A 20,166-nucleotide genomic window follows, 5' to 3' on the forward strand; every position below is an offset into this window, starting at 1 on the left:
TAACTGGGAAACTCCAGGGACAGGGTGCAACGGGTCTGCTCGAGTCCCTGGGTTCAGCGTACACTGCGGAGAAATCATTAACAATTATAATCGATCGATTGCAGTGAACATGGTCAATACAACTACAGGAAGCTGTAAATGAAGGCGCACATTATTGTTGGATCCGTCCTGCAGGCGAGAGCTTTCTGCCTTATTCCCCAGAGAGGTGTGATTAACTTGTGTTCATTGAGATGTTTGTGTTTTATCCACCACATTAATTGGATCAGTGTCAATGATGTAATGTGTTTGTTCAAGTGACTGTAAATAATAGCAATGATCAGGGGTATAACTGTGTCATTGGAGACTTATCCCCTGTATAAATCAGTGCCCATTGGAATGGATCAGCTCGGTGTGCTTGCCGGAGCTGTGGGTTCCACTCCAACAGCAGTCACCGCTTCTCACGGCAATGGGATATCCAGTAATCTATCAGATAGAAGACATTTACTATACGGTCCTTGCAGCCGTTGGAGTTCCTGGTAAGCCTGTATCTTTGCTATTAATGGTGTAAATCGGTGTTAACTGTTCTGTTGCACTGGGTAATGTTTCACTCTCTTCAGGTTTTACACAGCTGCCTGTTCATTTCAAACAGTGGATGAATGAAATGTCCTCAGTCTGTGCTCTTTCTGTCTTGTAGCAGCTGCAGTATATCTGTAATGATCTTTGTACATCCAGCCCTGGCATTGCTCTGGGATTATTCTCTGTACGGAATCAGCTGCCTGGGCTAAGAGTATGTATTAGCTGTTATCAGTTTCATCTTGTGGAACTAACCTGTTCTGGAAATTTTTTACGGCAAATGTTTTTTCACTGATTAATAATGAGAAAGTTCACGGTGTCAGTGTTACAATGAGGGAGTGCAATGTACTCCCTCCCCGATAACATGGTTCAGTTTGACTGGGATTTCAATGTGTGCATTGGTTATCACTGTTATGAAATATTATTTCACTGTGTGTATCTGACGGCACTCCAGAGGCCTGGCGACTGAACTAAGATTGCTGCTGTCTCTTTCACATCTCATTCTCTCCTTCAGTGGCGATGGATTCACTGACTGTCACTGGACCTCATTGTATAATGAAATGTTTTGTGGTTATGTTGTATAAGTTTGCACTGTATCTGTTGGAATCAATAGCCCTTCTATTGATCTGGAGCTTATAGATAGCAGCGGTGAGGTTGGAGTTGAGTTAATTGTACATTCCCGCCATCTAATGCTGTATTTTATAATTACCGGAGAAGGGACTTCAAGTTTTGTCAGCTCTGTCTGGAAGAGGCATTCGAGTCTGTCTCTTCCTTGCAATGCAGATGAAGTTAACTGTGCAGAGTACAGGTGGCGAAGTGAGTGCCCTGAATAAACATTAAACGTTTCACCATTGGACAAACTTACGCTGATAATACGATCACTGAGCAAGGAGCTGGTGAGCAGAATTTGGGCGTTGGATTTTAGGATTGAATCGGATATGAACATGAGCTTTGATAGAGAAATTACAGACAGTGCGGAAATATAGAGGAGGGATATCGAAAGAGAGAAGTAGAGAGTGCTTTGACAAAGAGAGCAATGACAGTGCGGAAATATAGAGGAGGGATAGAGAAAGAGAGAGGGAGAGAGAGCTTTGACAAAGAGAGCACAGACAATGTGGAAATATAGAGGAGGGATAGAGAAAGAGAGAGGGAGAGAGCTTTGACAGAGAGCACAGACAGTGTGGAATTATAGAGGAGGGATAGAGAAAGAGAGAGGGAGAGAGAGCTTTGACAAAGAGAGCACAGACAGTGTGGAATTATAGAGGAGGGATAGAGATAGAGAGAGGGAGAGAGAGCTTTGACAAAGAGAGCACAGACAGTGCGGAAATATAGAGGAGGGATAGAGAAAGAGAGAGGGAGAGAGAGCTTTGACAAAGAGGAGGGATAGAGAAAGAGAGAGCCTTAACGAACAGAACACAGACAGCGCAGAAATATAGAGGAGGAATGGACAAAGAGAGAGGGAGAGAGCTTTGACAAGGAGGGCACAGAAAGTGCAGAAATATAGAGGAGGAATAGAGAAAGAGAGAGCGAGGTAGAGCTTTGAAAAAGAGAGCACAGACAGTGCAGAAATATAGAGGAGGAATAGAGAAAGAGAGAGGGAGAGAGAGCTTTGACAAGGAGGGCACAGACAGTGCAGAAATATAGAGGAGGAATAGAGAAAGAGAGAGGGAGAAGGCAAGAGAGAAGCAAATGTTAGAGTGAAAGTGATTGAGAGCGAGCTATTGAAACTTCGAGTATAATTAAAAGTAAGAGATGTGTTATTAGGTTGTGGTCAAATTGGGAGAGATTTTTATTGTTGTGTATTTGTCCGTCAGCACCTCAGTCTGTTTTGGTAAATATTCTTATTCCTTACGTTATGAATTATTATTGCACGTAATTCTATTGATTTAAAGAATAGGATCCATGATTTATTGATCATAATGAGTTATTAAATAGTGGATTTTAAATGCTGTACATCAGTTGAATTCAATAAAAAATGAGGTTCAACTCATTTGTATTTGATGCAACTGATGTACTGAGTAAAAATATTGACCACAATTGACACCAACGAGCTGTTACCCGACACGAGTAACCACAGACATTACTGATTGAATGCATTAATTGAGTTGTGTTACTGAAATGTATGAATTAGATTTCCATTAACTCTGCTGCCGTCTCTCCCTGTGAATGCCATCCACTCCTCCCACTGCATTGAATCCTCTATCTCCTCCTCCGTTGCTTCAGGATGTTGGATTTCCCAATGCCTCTGCTCCTGACTCCCCTCCAGCTCCCACATGTCCTTTTCCTTGTCTCCGCTCCAATCTCACTCACTGGCTCAGCCTTCAGCTGCCTCTTTCAATCCGATCCAAATCCTCAAACACACCACAGCGGCTCTCGGCCGTTCCCGTTTCATTCCCTGTCGGCTCTCTGAACCCACAGCAACGAACCAGCTGCACCTCCACCTGTCCCCACACCTTCCCGCCTTAAACCACATTCCCTCGGTCTGGAGATCAAATCCAGATTCAACACTTTGGATTCCAACTCTGTAAAACACCTTCTCTCTTCCCCACCGGCAATGTGCCCTCAGTCAGCCTTTTCAGTGGATCCGGTGCTCACCTTATTCACTTTCTGTATGGATTTCACAATTCATTATCGATAATTGTGTTTTAAAAAATATTACTTGCCGGAAAGCGCTGCCCAGGTCCATGAATGAGTTTCCACTGTTCGACGCAGCAACATTCTGGAAATTTCAGCCCAGATCCTGTCAAACTGCTGCTTTGGCTCCAGGTCTGATCATTAATTTCTCTGCTTCTTTTTCTCTCTCTTACAGTTAACCTGGTGGCGATTGTGATCCTGTCCCGAGGAAAGTGCGGTCTCTCCAAATGTATCACTCGCTACCTGGTGGGAATGGCAGCGGCCGATCTCCTCGTCGTTATCACTGATCCCGTATTGAAGTGGATTGTTCTGATCTATTTCCCATTTTCATTCTTGAACATTACTCCTGTGTGCAGTCTCGTTGGCTTCTTGGGTTTTGCAACCACGGTGGTTTCTGTATGGCTCACAGTCGCTTTCACCTTTGATCCGTTTGTGGCCATTTGTTGTGAGAAGCTGAAAACAAAATATTGCACGGAGAAAATGGCGGCCGTGGTTATCGGGACAGTGAGCATGCTGGGCTTTTTAATGTCTGTCCCATGGTACTTCAGATATGAGCCTGCCTATATATTGCATAATGTTCCCTGGGAATGTTCCATTAAACCGAGCATCTATACTTCCCTTGCATGGGGAGCATTTGAGTTGTTGCACCTCATTTTAACTCCTTGTGCGCCGTTCTTTCTTATTTTGCTGCTCAATGCTCTGACGGTCAGACGTATTTTAGCGGTCAGTAGAGTCCGCAGGGGACTGCAGGGCCGGAGCAATGGAGAGAATCACAAGGACCCAGAGATGGAAAACCAAAAGAAATCCATTGTTTTACTCTTCAGTATAACCGGCAGCATTATAATGTTGTGGGTGACCCAGGTTTTGTATAACATTTACCGGCGAATTGCAGATATTCGGTTTTATTACTCCTTCACTGAACCTCGTTTTACCATAGAACTGACAGCAACAATGCTTCAGCTTCTCAGTTCCTGCACCAACACGTGTATTTATGTGCTGACCCAGACTAAATTCAGAGAGGAGCTGAAGAGCGTGGTGAAATACCCATTCAAGCTAATTGTTAAATTAATTAAATCATAGTTAGATAGATAGATAGATAAATGGATGGACGGACGGACGGACGGACGTGTAGAGACAGGTGAAAAGTGAAAATGAGAGATAGCGTGAGCCCTAAACAGAGACAAAAACAGAGGTCAGAACAAGGAACCGAAGAGAGAGACAGAAAGAAAACGTTGAGAAACATAAATTGAAAATGATTGCCGAGCGTAGATTTGCAGATATAACAAGCTAACGAAAGCAAAAACAGCAAATAAGCAAAGAATAAGAGATGTAGATGTTGAAATGGATACAAAAAGGAGCGAAAATGGAATAGAGAGAGAGGGAGAGTGGGAGAAATTAGACGTGTAGACACACTGAGAAGGCAGAGAGAGAAACCGGTAAAAGTTAAGGTGGCGAAAAATAGAAAGAGACAAATATAAGGAGATAATATACAGGATGAAAAGCAGAAATAGGAAAGGCACATGCACATGTATAAGAAAACAGAGAAAGTGTAACACAGATTAAGAGAAAGAGAGGGAGTTTGTGAGAAAGGGAAATTTGTGTGAAGTTGTTAGACAAATTGAGAAGGAAACTGCGAGAGGCAGAGGGTAAGTTAAACAGGAATAATACAGACAAATAGCGAGATTAAAAGAGATACGTTAAACAAATATTCTGTTTCTGCCTTCACATTGTAAGACACAAAGAACAGGCTGAAATTTTCGGGAACCAAGGAACTATAGAGAGTGAGGAACGTAAAGTGATTAATATTAGTAAAGAGAAAATGCCAGAGAAATGAATGGGACTAAAAGCCGACAAATCTGCTGGACCTGATGGCCAACATAATAGGGTTGTGAAAAAGGCATCTGCAGAGGTAGTATTGGTTTTGATCTTCCAGAAGTCCCTCGGTTCCAGAAAGTTACCCATGGATTGGACTGCAGCAAAGGTAATCACAATGTAAGCTAAAGGAGGGGGATTGGGCAGAAAACGGGGAACTGCTGTCTGTAGTTGGGAATGGAAAAAAAATCTACTATTAAGGAAGAGGTAACAGGGCACCTGGACAATCACAATGTGATTCGTTAGAGACAACACGGCTTTATGAAAGGGAAATGGTGTTTGACAAACCTATTAGCGTTTTATCCGGGTGCAACTAGCAGGCTAAATAAGGTGGAACGAATGGATGTACAATTGGATTTTCAGAACCCATTCGATAAGGTGCCACTCAATAAGTTGTTAAACAAGAATCGGGCTCATGGGATTGAGGGTACCATATTAGCACGAATTCCAGATTTGTCAACGGACAGAAAAGAGAGTAGGAATAAACGGGTCATTTTCATGTTGTCAGGGTGTAACTAGTGGAGTACGCAAGGAAGTGTGAAATTGTCCACTTTGGTTGGAAGAATGGAAAAGCAGAAGACATTACATAAATCAACAGACCTGTAAATGTCGGATTCAGAGGGATTTGTGTGTCCTGTTTCACGATTAACAGCAAGTTAATATTCAGGTACAGCGAGCTGTTAGGAAGGCAAATTAAATGTTCAGCATTTTTATAAGGGGCTTGCTTAAAAAATAAGGGAGTCATGCTACAATTAAATAGGGCATCGGTGAGACCACACCTGGAGTACTGTGTACAGTTTAATCCACTTAATTAAGGAAGGATATACTTGCATTAGAGAGGGTGCAACAGAGGTTCAGTAGATTGATTCCTGCTATAAGAGGGCTGTTCTATGAGAAGATATTGAGTAGAGTGTGATTATATTATCTGGAGGTTTAGAAGAACGAGAGGTGATCTTATTGAAACGTATGAACTTCTTAGAGGGCTTGACAGGGGAGATGCTGAGAGGCTGTTCACCTAGCTAGAGAGTATAGAACTACGGGTCATGGACTCAGGATAAGGGCTTGGAAATTTAGGAATGCGATGAGTGGAAATGTCTTCACTCAGAATGTTGTGAATCTTTGGAAGTCTCTCCACCAGAGGACTTTGGATGCTCACTAATTGAGTATATTCAAAACTGAGATCGATAGGTTTTTGGATATTAAGGGAATCAAGGGATGCATGAATAGGTTGGGAAGTTGGGAAAGTGGCTTATGTCTAGCAGTTCAGCAATGAACCTATTAAATGGTGGTGACTGCCCAAGGGGTCGTATGGCCTACTCCTGCTGCTCGTTCTTAATTGTTATATTATTATAGGCAGAATAAGGCAATCAAAGCATACTAGAGACACAGAAATAAACAATGCAGGAGATCTACAGACAGCAAATGAGACAAAGTGAGACAAAAGTTTTGCGGCTACATTCTCGTCTACAACTGAACAATTTAATTATTTAAAAATGAATTTTTTAAAGTGGCTATTATACTTAGGTGTCGCAAAACACTTTACACAATGAATTACTTCTGAAGTGTGGCGATGGTTCTGTAGGAAAATGTTGAACTGAATATAGTTTCATGCTATGTGTCTGAACAGATACAAATAGTTTCTTTATCTTGATTTACGAATTTCGCATTATAGATTTAATTTTCCTTTTTGGTATCAATGCTAATGTTCGGGTGACGTGCAATTATTAGTAATGCAGTTATGTAGTCTACGAGCAAAAAATTACATTTGATTGTAAAATCACGCTTAAAAGCAGCTGAAGAAGACGAGGGGACAAACAGAGACTTTTAGATAGGGCAGAGAGACAGAGATGGAAAGAGGTAAAAATAGAGACTGAAGAGAAAAAGAAAAGCACAGACGGTAAATGGAGAGAAAGGACACAGAGTGTGTAAGAAAGAAATACATACTTGGATTAATATAGCGCATATCATGATCACCGGACACCACAAAGTGCCTTACAGCCAATGACGTACGTTTTTTTGAAGTGTCCTCAGTGTTGAAATCTGGGAAATGCAGTAGCCAATTTGCACACAGCAAGCTCCCACAAACAGCAATGTGATGAGGACCAGATAATATGTTTTAAATAAAACGAGCAAACTGTTGCTTGATTGATAAATATTGGCCCCAGGACACCTGGGAGAACTCCCCTGCTCTTCTTTGAAATAGCGCCATGGGACCTTTTACATGGAGCTGAGAGGGCAGATGGGGACTCGGTTTAACATTGCATCAGAAAGATGGCACCTCTGACAGTGTTGCACTACCACAGCACAGCACTGGAGTGTCAGCCTCGACTTTGGAGCTTAAATCTCTGGAGTGGAACTTACACCTACAACCTTCTGACTCAGAGGCATACACTGTGGTACAAAGCAATGATGAAAATGAGTTACATAAGACAGACAGACCAGAGAGGGAGCGAAACGAGAGACGGAGCAAAGGAGTTGCAGGAGAGAGAGAGATCAAGCAATGCACAAAGGGAGAAATGGAGAGACAGAGCACACAGACAAAGGCACACAAACAGAGAGATCAATTGAGAAAAAAAGAGGAACGAGATAGAGATAAAGCTGAATAGAAAGATGGAACACAGAAAGAAAGATACGGAAGAGAAGGAAATAATGAGATAGCGAGGAAGAAAAGAAAATATAATTTATCAGGGGTAGATGAAAAGGAGATGGTCTATAGAAAGTGAGAGAAAACTAGTAATAGAACGAAAGATAATGACAGAACAGCGAAATGGAATGAAATACCATCGGGATGGTACAGAAATACTGAGATGAAAATACAAACTGAACGAAGTAGAAAAGAGGAAGTGATGCAACAATTGAGTCGGAGATAGTCAGAGGGAGACGGAAGGAGAGAGAAAGAGTTGTAGACCGGGAGGAAAGGTAACAAAAGAGAGACAGGCAGAGATGAGAGAAACAGCCAGGGTGAGAGTTAGAGAAATGGAAAGAGGAGACAAAGAAGGCTGAGACAGAGGGGAGGCAATTGCAGTAATTGGCAAAAGAACCAGCGGAGAGATGAGAAGAATTGTTTTACACAGCGATGTGTCGTGGTGGGGTGTTTTTACCTGGAATGCAATGCATGAATGATGGTGGAAGAAGATTCAATTGTAACTTTCAAAAGAGAATTGGATAAGCATTTGAACGGGAGAACATTGCAGGATTATGGGGAACGAGTAGGAGAGTGGAATGTCTTGGAGAGCTCTATTAAAGATATGATGGGCACAATAGCATTATTCTATTATATAAGATTCTAAGAAGACATGAATCAAGATAGAGATACAGAGTGAGACAGAGTGTGATAGAAAACATAAAAAGGGAAATAGAAGAGTGAAAAACAGATATTAAAGATACTTGAAGAAATAAGACTTAAAAAGTCTGAGATTACCATATATGCACAGGGAGAGCGAGAAAATGAAAGACAGACAGCTACAAATAAAAAAGGCCAGCAGAGATAGAAATTAGATTAACACACTTAAAGCACTAGAACATACATTTCACGCTCGCATTGTAATCAGCCTTGTGAGTGGGAGAGCAGACTGGCAGAAAAGCAGATAAAGCTAACCGGTCAGTTAATGTGTGTTCGGGAAAACATAGTTTTGGGACTAACTTTGACAGTTGTAAAGGTGACTCCTGGAGTCTGCACAATGAAGGCACCGAGTCTTGTGTAACTGACCCTGCCCATTTATTACTGTAGGAGGTTTCCAGTGTCAGAGCTGATCTGTGCAATGCGTAACTATCCCAGTGACCTGCTTTATTGTGTAATATATACAGATGTACTATTAACCTGTGTTACAAAAATGGACAGCGTCACGCAGCACTATAACAACAAGTAAAGTGTTATAAATCTGAAATAAACCCCAGAAAATGTTAGAGATACATAACAGGACTGAAAGAATGAAGTTTAACGTTTCGTGCAGGGCAATCGTCTTCCTAAGTGAAACATAGAGAAACAGATAGATCTATCACTCCATATATATACATGAGTGTGTGTGTGTGTGTGTGTGTGTGAAAGAGAGAGAGAGAGGGAGAGAGAGAGGGAGAGAGAGAGAGACTTATAAACTTCCTTGAGGAGCACAATGTCTTGAGTAAAAGCCAAATTGCATTCTTAGCTAATTATGTAACATCGGATCATTTCTTCACCCTACACACACTAATTGACAAACATGTTCACCAAAACAAAAGCAAAATTTTTGCCTGCTTAATAGATTTCCAGAAGGCTTTCGATTCTATTTGGCACGACGGTCTATTCTTGAAACTTATTGAAAGTGGTGTAGGGGGGAAAGCATATGATGTAATTAAATCAATGTATACAAACAATAGTTGTGCAGTTAAAATTGGAGACAAACAAACAAATTGCTTCTCACGGGGCGTGGCGTGGCACAGGTCTCGCCCATCTCACCGACACTCTTTAATATTTACATAAATGCATTGGCAAAACTATTTGAACGATCTACAGCAACTGGCCTCGCACTATATAACTCCAAGGTTAAATTCCTCCTCTATGCAGATGACCTGGTTCTGCCCTCACCAACAGAGGAGTGTCTACAGCAGAACCTGGATCTGCTAGATTCGTTCTGTCAGACCTGGGCCCTGAAATAAACCCCCAAAAGACCAAAGTTTTTGTGTTCCAGCAAAGATCCAGACATCAGGGACCCAGAATAAATTTCACACCAGGAACAACTAAAATTGAACAAACTACAAACTACACATACTTAGGCTTAAAATCAGTTCTACGGGAAATTTTCATCTGGATGTGAATGAACTGAAAGAGAAAGCAAAAAGGGCTTTCTATGCCATTAAAATATCAATCCAAATAGAAATCTCAATTGGCATCTGGCACAAAAATTTTAAATCGGTAATTGAACCAATTGCACTCTAAGGCAGTGAGGTGTGGGGTCCGCTAACACAACAAGAATTTGCAAAATGGGACAAACACCCAATTGAGATCCTACATGCAGAATTCTGTAAAAGCATCCTCCAGACTCAGAGGAAAACCGCAAACAATGCATGCAGGGCAGAACTAGGCCAATATCTACTACTAATTATTATCCAAAAAAGAGCCACCAAATCATGGAAACACCTAAAAAGGAGCAACCCGCAATGCTATCGTTACGAAGCCCTGAAATGCCAAGAGAGGATCATAAAGAAGAGTCCCCTCAGTCAACTAGTCCTGGGACTCAGTGAAGTAACTACTAACACTACTAATAATAACCAGCTCCAGGGCAGTGACATCGTAGCACAGAGAATTCGACCCAACACAATTGTCACTAAAAAAAAGGAAAAATATCTGACCTATTGGGCAGAAACAACAAAAACCCAAAACAAACTCGATTGCTACTTGGCCCTAAACAGGCATTACACCATGGCTGAATACCTGACCACGGTAAAAGAGAGCAAATTGAGAAAAACCTTGACTATGTACAGACTTAGTGAGCATAGCCTGGCCATCGAAAAAAGGCAGACACAGGCAGACCTGGCTGCCAAGAGAAGGCAGGATATGCTCTCACTGCAGTCAGGGAGTGGTGGAGACAGAGATGCATTTCCTCATAGCTTGTGGAAACTATCAGGGCATAAGGGGGAATTTCGACCCAAAATTCATAAAAATATGCGCTGAATTCAAAAATTTGAATGACGACCAAAAAAACCCATATCTATTAGAGGAAAAGAGAAATTGTGTAACTTTAGCGGCAAACTATGTTATAGCTTGCCATATGCAGAGGGACAACCATTAAACCTAAGAAAAGATTATATGCATATTATATGAGTGTATATTTATACACACAGGTAATATATATGTTTATACACTGTATGGATAGATCTGCGTTTATGTGTTCCTACATAAATGTTTCTTTGGTGCTTTGGCAACATAAGATGTACCTTGTCATGCCAATAAAGCAATTTGAATTGAATTGATATTGATTGAGAGAGAGAGAGAGAGAGAGAGAGAGAGAGAATATGCTTGTGTGTTCTGATATGTTTAAAATTACAAACCCAGGCAGGAACCATGAGTAGAGTGTATAACAGATTCTCACATGCATGAACCCTACACACAACAATAGCAAAAGAAGGCCTTCCATACCTAGAGCTCTCTGGATGAGGAAAACCATAGAGATTAAAATTAAACAGAAAAAGGAAACTTTTGGTAAACTTGTATACACGTAGGGGGAGAGAGCAGATAAATGCATGGCTGGAAAGTTGGCGAGAGAGCTTCAGATTCATGGGACCTTGGGACCGGTTCTGGGAGATGAGCCCTTTACAGGACTGACGGTTTGTACCTCAACAGAACCGGGACCAATATTTTTGCTGATGGTGGCGCCGAGTGAGCTGTTCCATAGTGCTGTTGGGGATAATTTAACCTAATTTGGCAGTGGGTCAGACACCAGGGTGTAACATTAGGAAGGAGAAACAAGGTCCACAAAGGTTTGGGAGAGAAATATAGCAGTCGAGTAAGAAATAGTACGGTATTAGAGAAGGTCAGATATTAAGAGAATATAAGAAGTTCTAAGATAGATTTACAGTGCATGTGTGTAAACGCACAAAGAGTGGTGAGCTGTAGGGTCAAGTAGCCAAATTGGAAGATGATGCAGTGGCGATAATGCAGACCTGGCAAAGAAAAGAGCAGGATTTTGCACTAAATATTCCTGGTTGTAAGATGCTCAGGCGTCCATCTTGCTGGTCTATCGAAAGACACCAACACTGCCCTTGTGACAATTTCCTCCACCAGCAGCAAAACATATTTTACCACATCCTGCTTCATAAGTCTGCTGGTCGGATCTTTGGTTCAATGAAGCAAGAAGAGGACGAGTGGTGGGAAGGGCATAGAATAGTGAGAGTTCATATAACGAGGTCAGGAGACAGGATTAATGAAGGCTAATTTTTGGTGGTTGTGCTCCCAGCTTGGTACGTCGTTAGACAGGACCTGGGGTCTGAGGCAGGTTCATCACACTATAGAGCTGATCCTGTAACATGTGCTCCAGTCCAGTGACATTGCACCACGTGCAGAGCCTTGCCATGTGGCCCTGTCTTACCGCCAGTGCACGGAGCCTGTGCTGGCTGCTGTGTGATTGTCTGCTGGCACCGTTCGTGATGTCAGCAGGAGACTGGTTTCAGACCCTGGTTACAATTCATCAGTTGTCATTACCGTGGGAAGGAGCTGGAGTTGGCAGCTGACACTGTGAGTGAATTTAGTCCATCCAAATAGAGGAAAGGACAGAAACGCACAAATTAATATTAAAGTTATTTAATCAAATACTATTAATTACAAATATAGTGAACATGATTATAATCAGAGTTACAAGTAGTGCCCTATTCTATTCCAGGTACAGATTCTCGACTCAAACCGGCTAGGACTGGTACGACAGCTGCCCATTATCTCTCGGCCTGTAATGGTTCCTCTCCTCCTTTGGTAAGCACCATTATCATTTCCAGTGCGACGAGGGGGTAGCGGGTGAACACCGAGGGGTAAACACAACAGCCTCCACCCCAAGTTGCAGAGTACCAATGCACAATAGCTCTGCACACATCTGACTACTCACTTCAACCATGAAACTTAAATTAGTACGGTACTCCGCATATACAGAGAGATGGCACAGTATATTGTGTATATGGCAGGGGCACCAACTGGGGCAAGCATGTGAGAAACATTGTAAATTGTATAGCATGTTGAGCACCGAGTGAGGGCGAAGGTTATTGAGGAGGGTTTTTGATGCAGGGTGTATGGGGACTAGTTGAGGGCTGGAGTTCCAGATGCTGTGGGCGCAGTTGATTGAGGAACATCTTGCGATGGTAAAGCAGGAGCAGCGGTTACTGAGGATTAATGCAGTGCCACAGGAGCGCAGCGAGAAGTCGAGAGTCCGCACAGGGAATGATCGCTGTAGGAGATTGCTGTGGTTGGATGGAAGTCAGACACAAAGCGATTGGAGAGGGCGGGCAGCGATCTACATATCAACTCACTGGAGCACAGGGAGGGAGTGGTACTTCGCATCAAGGCACAACACAGGGGACTGAAGTTTTTTCAGGTCAGGATGTGTACTGTGGCATTCTGGTTACGGTTTAGTTTGTGAAGCTGGTAGCGGGGAGAATGTTAAGGAGAGCGCTGGAGACTTTGGACATCGAAGTGATGAAGGCTGGATAATGGTTTTGGCAGCGGTGGGTGAGCAGGCAATGTATTGGTGGTGATCTATAACAGGCTGGTAATGGATTGGGTGTGGGGTGAGAAAGCTGTTTTCTGGGTCGAGCAGGACACAAAGGTTCCACACCAATGGGCTTATCATGAGGTTGCATTGGGGTGATTGATAAAATCAATGCTGCTATTGCGATGGTGCTCGTGGGAGTAATAGAGGGCAGCATCAGTCTGCCTGACATTAAGCTGGAGTGAATTTTACTCAGCGAGATTTCATGGTTGGGCAAGCAGTTGAGATTGGCAACACTCTGGGGTCATTTGAGGAGGCGGAGGGTTTCACTGGCTACTTGTCACAGAGGGATATCATGGGTCTGGGGACAGAGGACAATGCCCCGGATTGCATCATATAAGGTGAGGAGGAGGAATTTTCGGATGTGATTCAGGCTCCTGAATTCCATTTCTATTCATCTGGAGAATCGTTGTCCCGAGTTGCAAAGCTGGCGAAAAGGGTGGAGACACGTGACGCTGTCCCTCCATCCCTAGAATTCCCAAAGCTTCCCCTGGGGTAGTGGGTGGAGTATCTGTGCTCAGAACATGCGTAGTCATTATAAAGGCAGGAGAATGAGGTGGATGGGCCAAACGATGTCTCCCAGTTGGTTTTTCTCCAGGTGGTGGCACACTTTGAAGTGTGCATTAGGAATCCATCAGCAGCATCCCTTGTGGCTGGTCCCCTCTGAGTGGAGGTTCTGAGCGGGACTGGAAATAAAGCTGACTCAACAGATAGGATACAATTTCTCGACACAGGAATGTGGTACATATTTGAGGCAGCCTAAAAACAACCGTCAGATGCCTCCAGCCCCAGGATGGTGTTAGGTTGTTGTAAAGAGATCGTACTCACACTTTATTATCACAGAAAAAACAAACACATAATCTCTCGAGTGGAGCAGTTTCCATTTACTGAGCGAGCACACCGAGGATTTAAGCTGCGGGAGAGAAAGTGAGAACTAGACTCACTGACAGCAGCAGCTGCGAAAGGGAAAATAAACACAAGAATTGATGTCATAGGAGATCTGGTAACAGATTGGTTGTCAATGGTTGTATCGATTTCCTTTCAATTCAGGTTCCGCACTGGTAAGCGTCATAGTTTTTTTTACTTGACTGATGTTGTTTAGAATTTAATTTAGGGCAAATGGGAATACTAAATGTTTTGTCAATGTATCTAACAAACAGAGGTTTGGCAGGGCAGCTCAGTCCCATGGAGTGCACATCCTGTGACAAGCAGGAACTCCTGGATGCTTCTCCTAGCCTGGACGACAACGTGAATGGGAAGTGCCTCCAGCTACAGCAGGTCGAGTTCCGGGTTTCGGATCGTGAGCGTCGTTTGGGGACACTGCAGTTCTTTCACAAGGCTGAGAACTTGTGAATATACGTTTCAGGAGGTGGTCATCTCCCAGCTTAAAAGTGTGCAGGCACAGAGGGAATGGGTGAACGCCAGACAGAGGAGGAGGACCAGGCAGGTAGGTCGGGAATCCCCTGAGTGCATCTCGCTCGGTAACCGGTTTTCAGTTCTGCATAATGGTGAGGTCGATGGATGTCACTGAACAGCTGAAGGACATTCTGAGGGAGGAGGGTGAGCAGCCAGAGGCCTTAGTCCACAACGGTAACAACAAAATAAGTAGAACGATGGATGAAGCCCTGCAGGCAGCATTTAGGGAGCAAGAATAGACTAAGAAGCAGGTCCTTAAAGATAGCAATCCCCGGGTTACTCCAGGTGCCACGTGCCAGTGACTCCAGTGATAGTCTAGTGGATCAGATGATTGCGTGGCTGGAGAGACGGTGCAGGAGCGAGGGCTTTAGATTTCTGAGCCATTGGGATTTACTGGCCAGTGAGCTTAACATCAGTGGTAGTGAAATAATTGGGGAAAAAGTCTGAGGAATGGAATTATTATCCACAGGGAGAGGCAAGAATTAATCAAGTACAGTTAGCATGGCTTTGTCAGTGGGAGATCATGTCTGACCAATTTGATTGAATTTTTCATGAGGTTGACTAGGTGCATGGATGAGGGTAGTGCAGTGGATGTAGTCTACATGGACTTCAGTAAGGCTTTTGTTAAAGTCTCGCATGGGAGACTGGTCAAGAAGGTAAGAGCCCATGCGATCCAGGGCAATTTGGCACATTGGATCTAAAATTGGATTAGTGGCAGGAGGCAAAGTGTAATGGTCGAAGGTTGTTATAGTGACTGGAAGAATGTGTCCAGTGCTATACCGCAGGGATCGGTGCTGGGTCCTTTGCTGTTTGTAGTGTACATTAATGATATAGATATGAATGTATAATTGTTCATTAAGATGGAGAGTGAAGTTGTTGCCTCAGAGACCAGGGTCCTGACTTTAAATAAAGGAAGCTAATATGAGTTGCGCATTGGGTAGGATTGATTGGGGAATGTCACTCCAATGGTTGACGGTGGATCGGCAATGGCAAACATTCAAAGATCGCATGGATGAACTACAGAATTTGTTAATCCCAGTTTGGTAAAAATAAAACCAGAAATGTGACTCAACCGTGGTGAACAATGGAAATTAGAGGTAGTATAAGGTCCAAGGAGAGGACATATATAGTGGCCAGAAGAAACAGTAAACCTGAGGATTGGGAGCAGCTTAGGTTTCAACAAAGGAGGGAAAGGGATTAATTAAGAGGGGGGAAATAGAGTATGAGATAAGCTTGCAGTGAACATTAAAACTGACAGTAAAAGCTGTTGTAGATATGTGAAGAGAAAAAGATTGGTGAAGTCAAGCGTAGGTCCCTTGCAGTCAGAATCAGGGGAATTTATAATGGAGAGCAAAAAAATGGCAGGCCTATTAAATACATACTTTGTTCTATCTTCACAAAGGAGGACACAAATAACCTCCCAGAGATGTCGGGGAGAATAGGATCTAATGAAAGGGAGGAAATGATATAAATCAGCATTTGTAGGGAAATGGTGTTAGAGAAATTGATGAGGTTGAAGGCCGATAAATCCCCAGGGCCTGATAATCTACATCCTAGTGAATTTAAGAAAGTGGCACTAGAAATAGTAGATGCATTGCTGGTCAACTTCCAAAATTCGATAGATTCTGGTGTAGGAACGGAAGTTCCGATCTGAATAATGAAGTTCAACGCAGTGAAACAAAATAACAAAGTTTAATAAATAAACAACTTAACTGGTAATGCTGCAGGAGCAGATGTAAACAGGTCTGTGCAGCCTCACAGCCTCTGTAAGACTGCTGCTAAGTACTGGAAGCTGACTTCATGACGTCATCACGTTCTCCGCGCCAACTGGGGTCACGTGATCGGCGTCATGACGTCACCACGCGAAAATGCAAGAAACTGCATGCAGTTTAAAGGTGCAGTCCACAGCTGCACTACATGGTAGTTAAAGGGAAGATTACTAATTGCCCAGTGTCTCTTGGTGGCTCCGCCAAAGGCGCCCCCCCCAGAATTCTCTTTAACAGACAGCATCAAACGAACAGGAGGTTTAATGATTCTGCCCAATAGACTACGAACTTCAGGCAGTGGAACTTTAGGAGATGAGCCGGTGCTTTGCTGTGTCTGAAGCGGTGCATCTGGGATGCAAGAATCAGTAGCAGAAGGTGTAGGCTAGGATGAGGCAGAAGCAGGCAGTTCAATGATGGGCTGTTGCATAAATGGTCTAGCAGCCAACGGTTGTCGTCCATGGCGAGGTGGCTGGGCAGCAACAACTGGTTCACTCTGATCTAGATGAGCTGGTTCAAGTCGGTCGATAGAGATGGGATACGACTTACCTCCCACTTCGATTGAGAAAAATTTCTCTCCCACTGAGATGACACGATACGGTCCAGCATAAGGTGGTCTGAGTGTATCTTGTTAGATCCGTGTATCTTGATGTGTATCCTTTAATAACTAGACATGAGACTGCAGGGAACAATCAACAGGTGTTTACTGGATGAGGGTTACTCTAAAACTAACTCTACAGATCCCTACTCAGGGTTTATATACAGGTGTGGCCACTGCCGATACTACAGTATAAAGGAGCTGTAAAAGTAGTTCTCCCCTTAAAGGTACATACACTACAATTCCTCCCCTTTTAGATTAACTGTACCATAACATTCATTTAACAATTAACACTTTTAACATGCAACATCAACTGAAAATATTCCATTTATAAATTCAGTCTTTGGGGCGGTTTCTGGATCCTTTCTGTATAGCGCCTTTCCTGAGCAACTTGCTCTTGGTGCGGAGGCCCCCTGTCGTCAGTTGGTTGATCAGCTTCCGATGCTACTGTTTCTGGAGTAGATGCTACCTGTATGTTGGGTTCATCACCAGGTACACGAGACATGGGGTTGACTCGTTCCTGTGACAGTAGGATCTGGTCGACATGGCATCTCACAATGTTCTCCCCAACATTCACTGTGTACATTAGTGGCCCCTGTCCTGTGCGCATCATTCCTGGTTGCCATTTCTCTGTTCGGTAGTCGCGGGCCAAGACTGGTTGCCCTATATTGAAGCTCCTTGTCGGTTTCTCATTGATGTGCTGGAATGGCTTATTCTCAACATCTCTTCGTACATTTGGTCTGAGGAAACCCAGACGAGATCAGGACCTTCGGTTAAAGAACATCATGGCCGGGGTCTGGTTGGTGACTGCATGTGTCGCATTTCTGTAGGCTAACAGGAAATGGTCCACGTTATGCTGCAGTGGAATGTCATCATCGCACATGGCCCTTACTGCTTTTTTAAAGGTTTGTACGAACCTCTCAGCCAATCCATTTGAGGCTGGATGATACGGGGCAGATGTGTAATGCCTTACCCTGTTCCTTTTCATGAATCTTCGAAACTCTTCGGACACAAACTGTGGTCCGTTATCAGAGCAAATCTGCTCTGGCAAGCCATTCCTGGCAAATATGATCCGTAGGACTGCAATAGTTTTCTCCGTGGTGGTGGACGACATTTTGATCACCTCAGGCCATTTCGAGTGCGCATCCTCGGCTATTAAAAACATTGAGTCCATGAATGGACGAGCAAAATCAATATGCACCCGTTGCCACGGAGATGAGGGCCACTCCCATGGGTGTAGAGGGGCATGTGGTGGTGCATTTTGGACCTTCTGGCATCCTGAGCAGCTCTTTGTCAGGTCCTCGATTTGCTGATCGATCCCCGGCCACCACACATAAGCCCTAGCAAGGCTTTTCATTTTCACCCCTCCCAGATGGCCTTTGTGAAGCTCATTGAGCACTCTCTCCCTTAACATGCGTGGAATTACCACTCGGGATCCACACATCAAGGTCCCCTGGCATACTGCCAGCTGCTCTCTTCTGGATGAGAATGCTGGCAACAGTGAGTCGCCATGTGTTGGCAATCCCTTCACCGTCAAATCATATACCCGAGACAGTGTCGGGTTATTTCGGGTCTCCTTCTCTATATCAGCGTTAGTTACTGGCAAGCGTTCAATTATAGTCGAATAAAATATTTCGACAGGGTCCACTGCTGGTGCTTCCTCCAGAGTAGGCAGTGGCAGGCGTGATAGCCCATCAGCGTTTCCATGCTGTTTCGTGCCCTTATACTCGATTTCATATTGGTTCGCCCCTAGAAAAAGGGATCATCTTTGTAGCCGTTGCACAGTCATCACCGGAACGCCCTTCTATGGATTAAAGATGGAGACAAATGGTTGGTGGTCAGTCAGCAAGGTGAACTTCTGCCCGTGCAGATAGTGCTTGAACTTTTTCACTCCCCACACTAGGCTGAAGGCCTCCCTGTCAATCTGGGTGTAGTTATGCTCGGCTGAGGTTAGTGACTGAGACGCAAAGGCTACCGGATTCTCTGAGCCGCCCGGGAATTTGTGCGACAGCACCGCTCCAACGCCATAGGGTGATTCTTCACATGCCAACCGAATTGATAGTGCTGTGTTGAAATGAGCCAACACCTCTTTTGATGAGATCAATTCTTTGCACTTCTGGAAAGCTCGTTTACATTCGTCATTCCACTTCCATGGTACCCCCGTTTGCAGTAGGGTGTTCAGTAGGTGTAGTAATGTAGACAAATGCGGCAAGAACTTATGGTACTAGTTCACGAGCCCGGGGAACGACCTCAGTTGTGACACATTTTCCGCTGCTGGAGCCTTGACTACTGCCTCAATCTTTTCAGGGGACTTATGTAACCCCTCTTCATCAAAAACGTGGCAACAATACGAGATCTGCTTCTGGAAAAACTCGCATTTGTGGCGATTTGCTCGGAGCACATATTCCTTCAATCTAGTGAGCTCCAGCTCCAGGTTGGCAAGGTGATCAGTGTCATTTTCGCCCGTGACCAGGATGTCCCCAACTAACACTGGGTCCCTGGAATCCCTTGCAGGACTTGATCCATTGCCCTTTGCCAAATAGCCGGAGCTGATGCTACCCCGAGCATCAGCCGGTTGTATTGGTAGAGACCTTTATGAGTGTTGATTGTGAGGTACTGTTTCGAGGCTTCTTCTACCTCCATTTGCAGGTACATCCTAGGGTCTTGAGGGAAGTGGCGGTAGGGATTGTGGATGCATTGGTAATAATTTTCCAAAACTCCCTGGACTCAGCAAAGGTCCCGGCAGACCGGAAAACTGCTAATGTAACACCCTTATTTGAAAAGGGCAATTGACAGAAGGCTGGAAACTATAGACCGATTAGCCTAACATCTGTGGTAGGTAAAATTTTGGAGTCCATTATTAGGGAGACAGTAACAGGACTTTTCGATAATCATAATTTAATAGGACAATGTCAGCATGGTTTTATGAAGGGGAAGTCATGTTTGACAAATTTGCTGGAGTTCTTTGAGGAAGTAACATATAGGTTGGATAAAGGGGAACCAGGGGACGTAGTGTATTTAGACTTCCAAAAGGCATTTGACAAGGTGCCACACAAAAGATTATTGCTTAAGATAAAAAATCACGGGATTGGGGGTAATATAC

At 43.7% G+C, this 20,166-nt stretch overlaps 1 protein-coding gene across 1 annotated transcript; it reads left to right on the plus strand.

Moving 5' to 3' along the window:
• The first annotated feature begins 445 nt into the window (after positions 1-445).
• Positions 446-4,266, plus strand: LOC147085688 (putative G protein-coupled receptor 139). Its single transcript, XM_085979116.1, has 2 exons — positions 446-515; positions 3,362-4,266. Exons 1-2 carry the CDS (start codon positions 446-448, stop codon positions 4,264-4,266), a joined length of 975 nt encoding a protein of 324 aa, XP_085835242.1.
• Positions 4,267-20,166: the final 15,900 nt, after the last annotated feature.

The sequence above is a fragment of the Somniosus microcephalus genome, unplaced genomic scaffold (assembly GCF_052327205.1).
Source record: "Somniosus microcephalus isolate GS21.2 unplaced genomic scaffold, FLI_Smic_1.0 unresolved_chr8, whole genome shotgun sequence".
Lineage (NCBI taxonomy): Eukaryota > Metazoa > Chordata > Chondrichthyes > Squaliformes > Somniosidae > Somniosus > Somniosus microcephalus.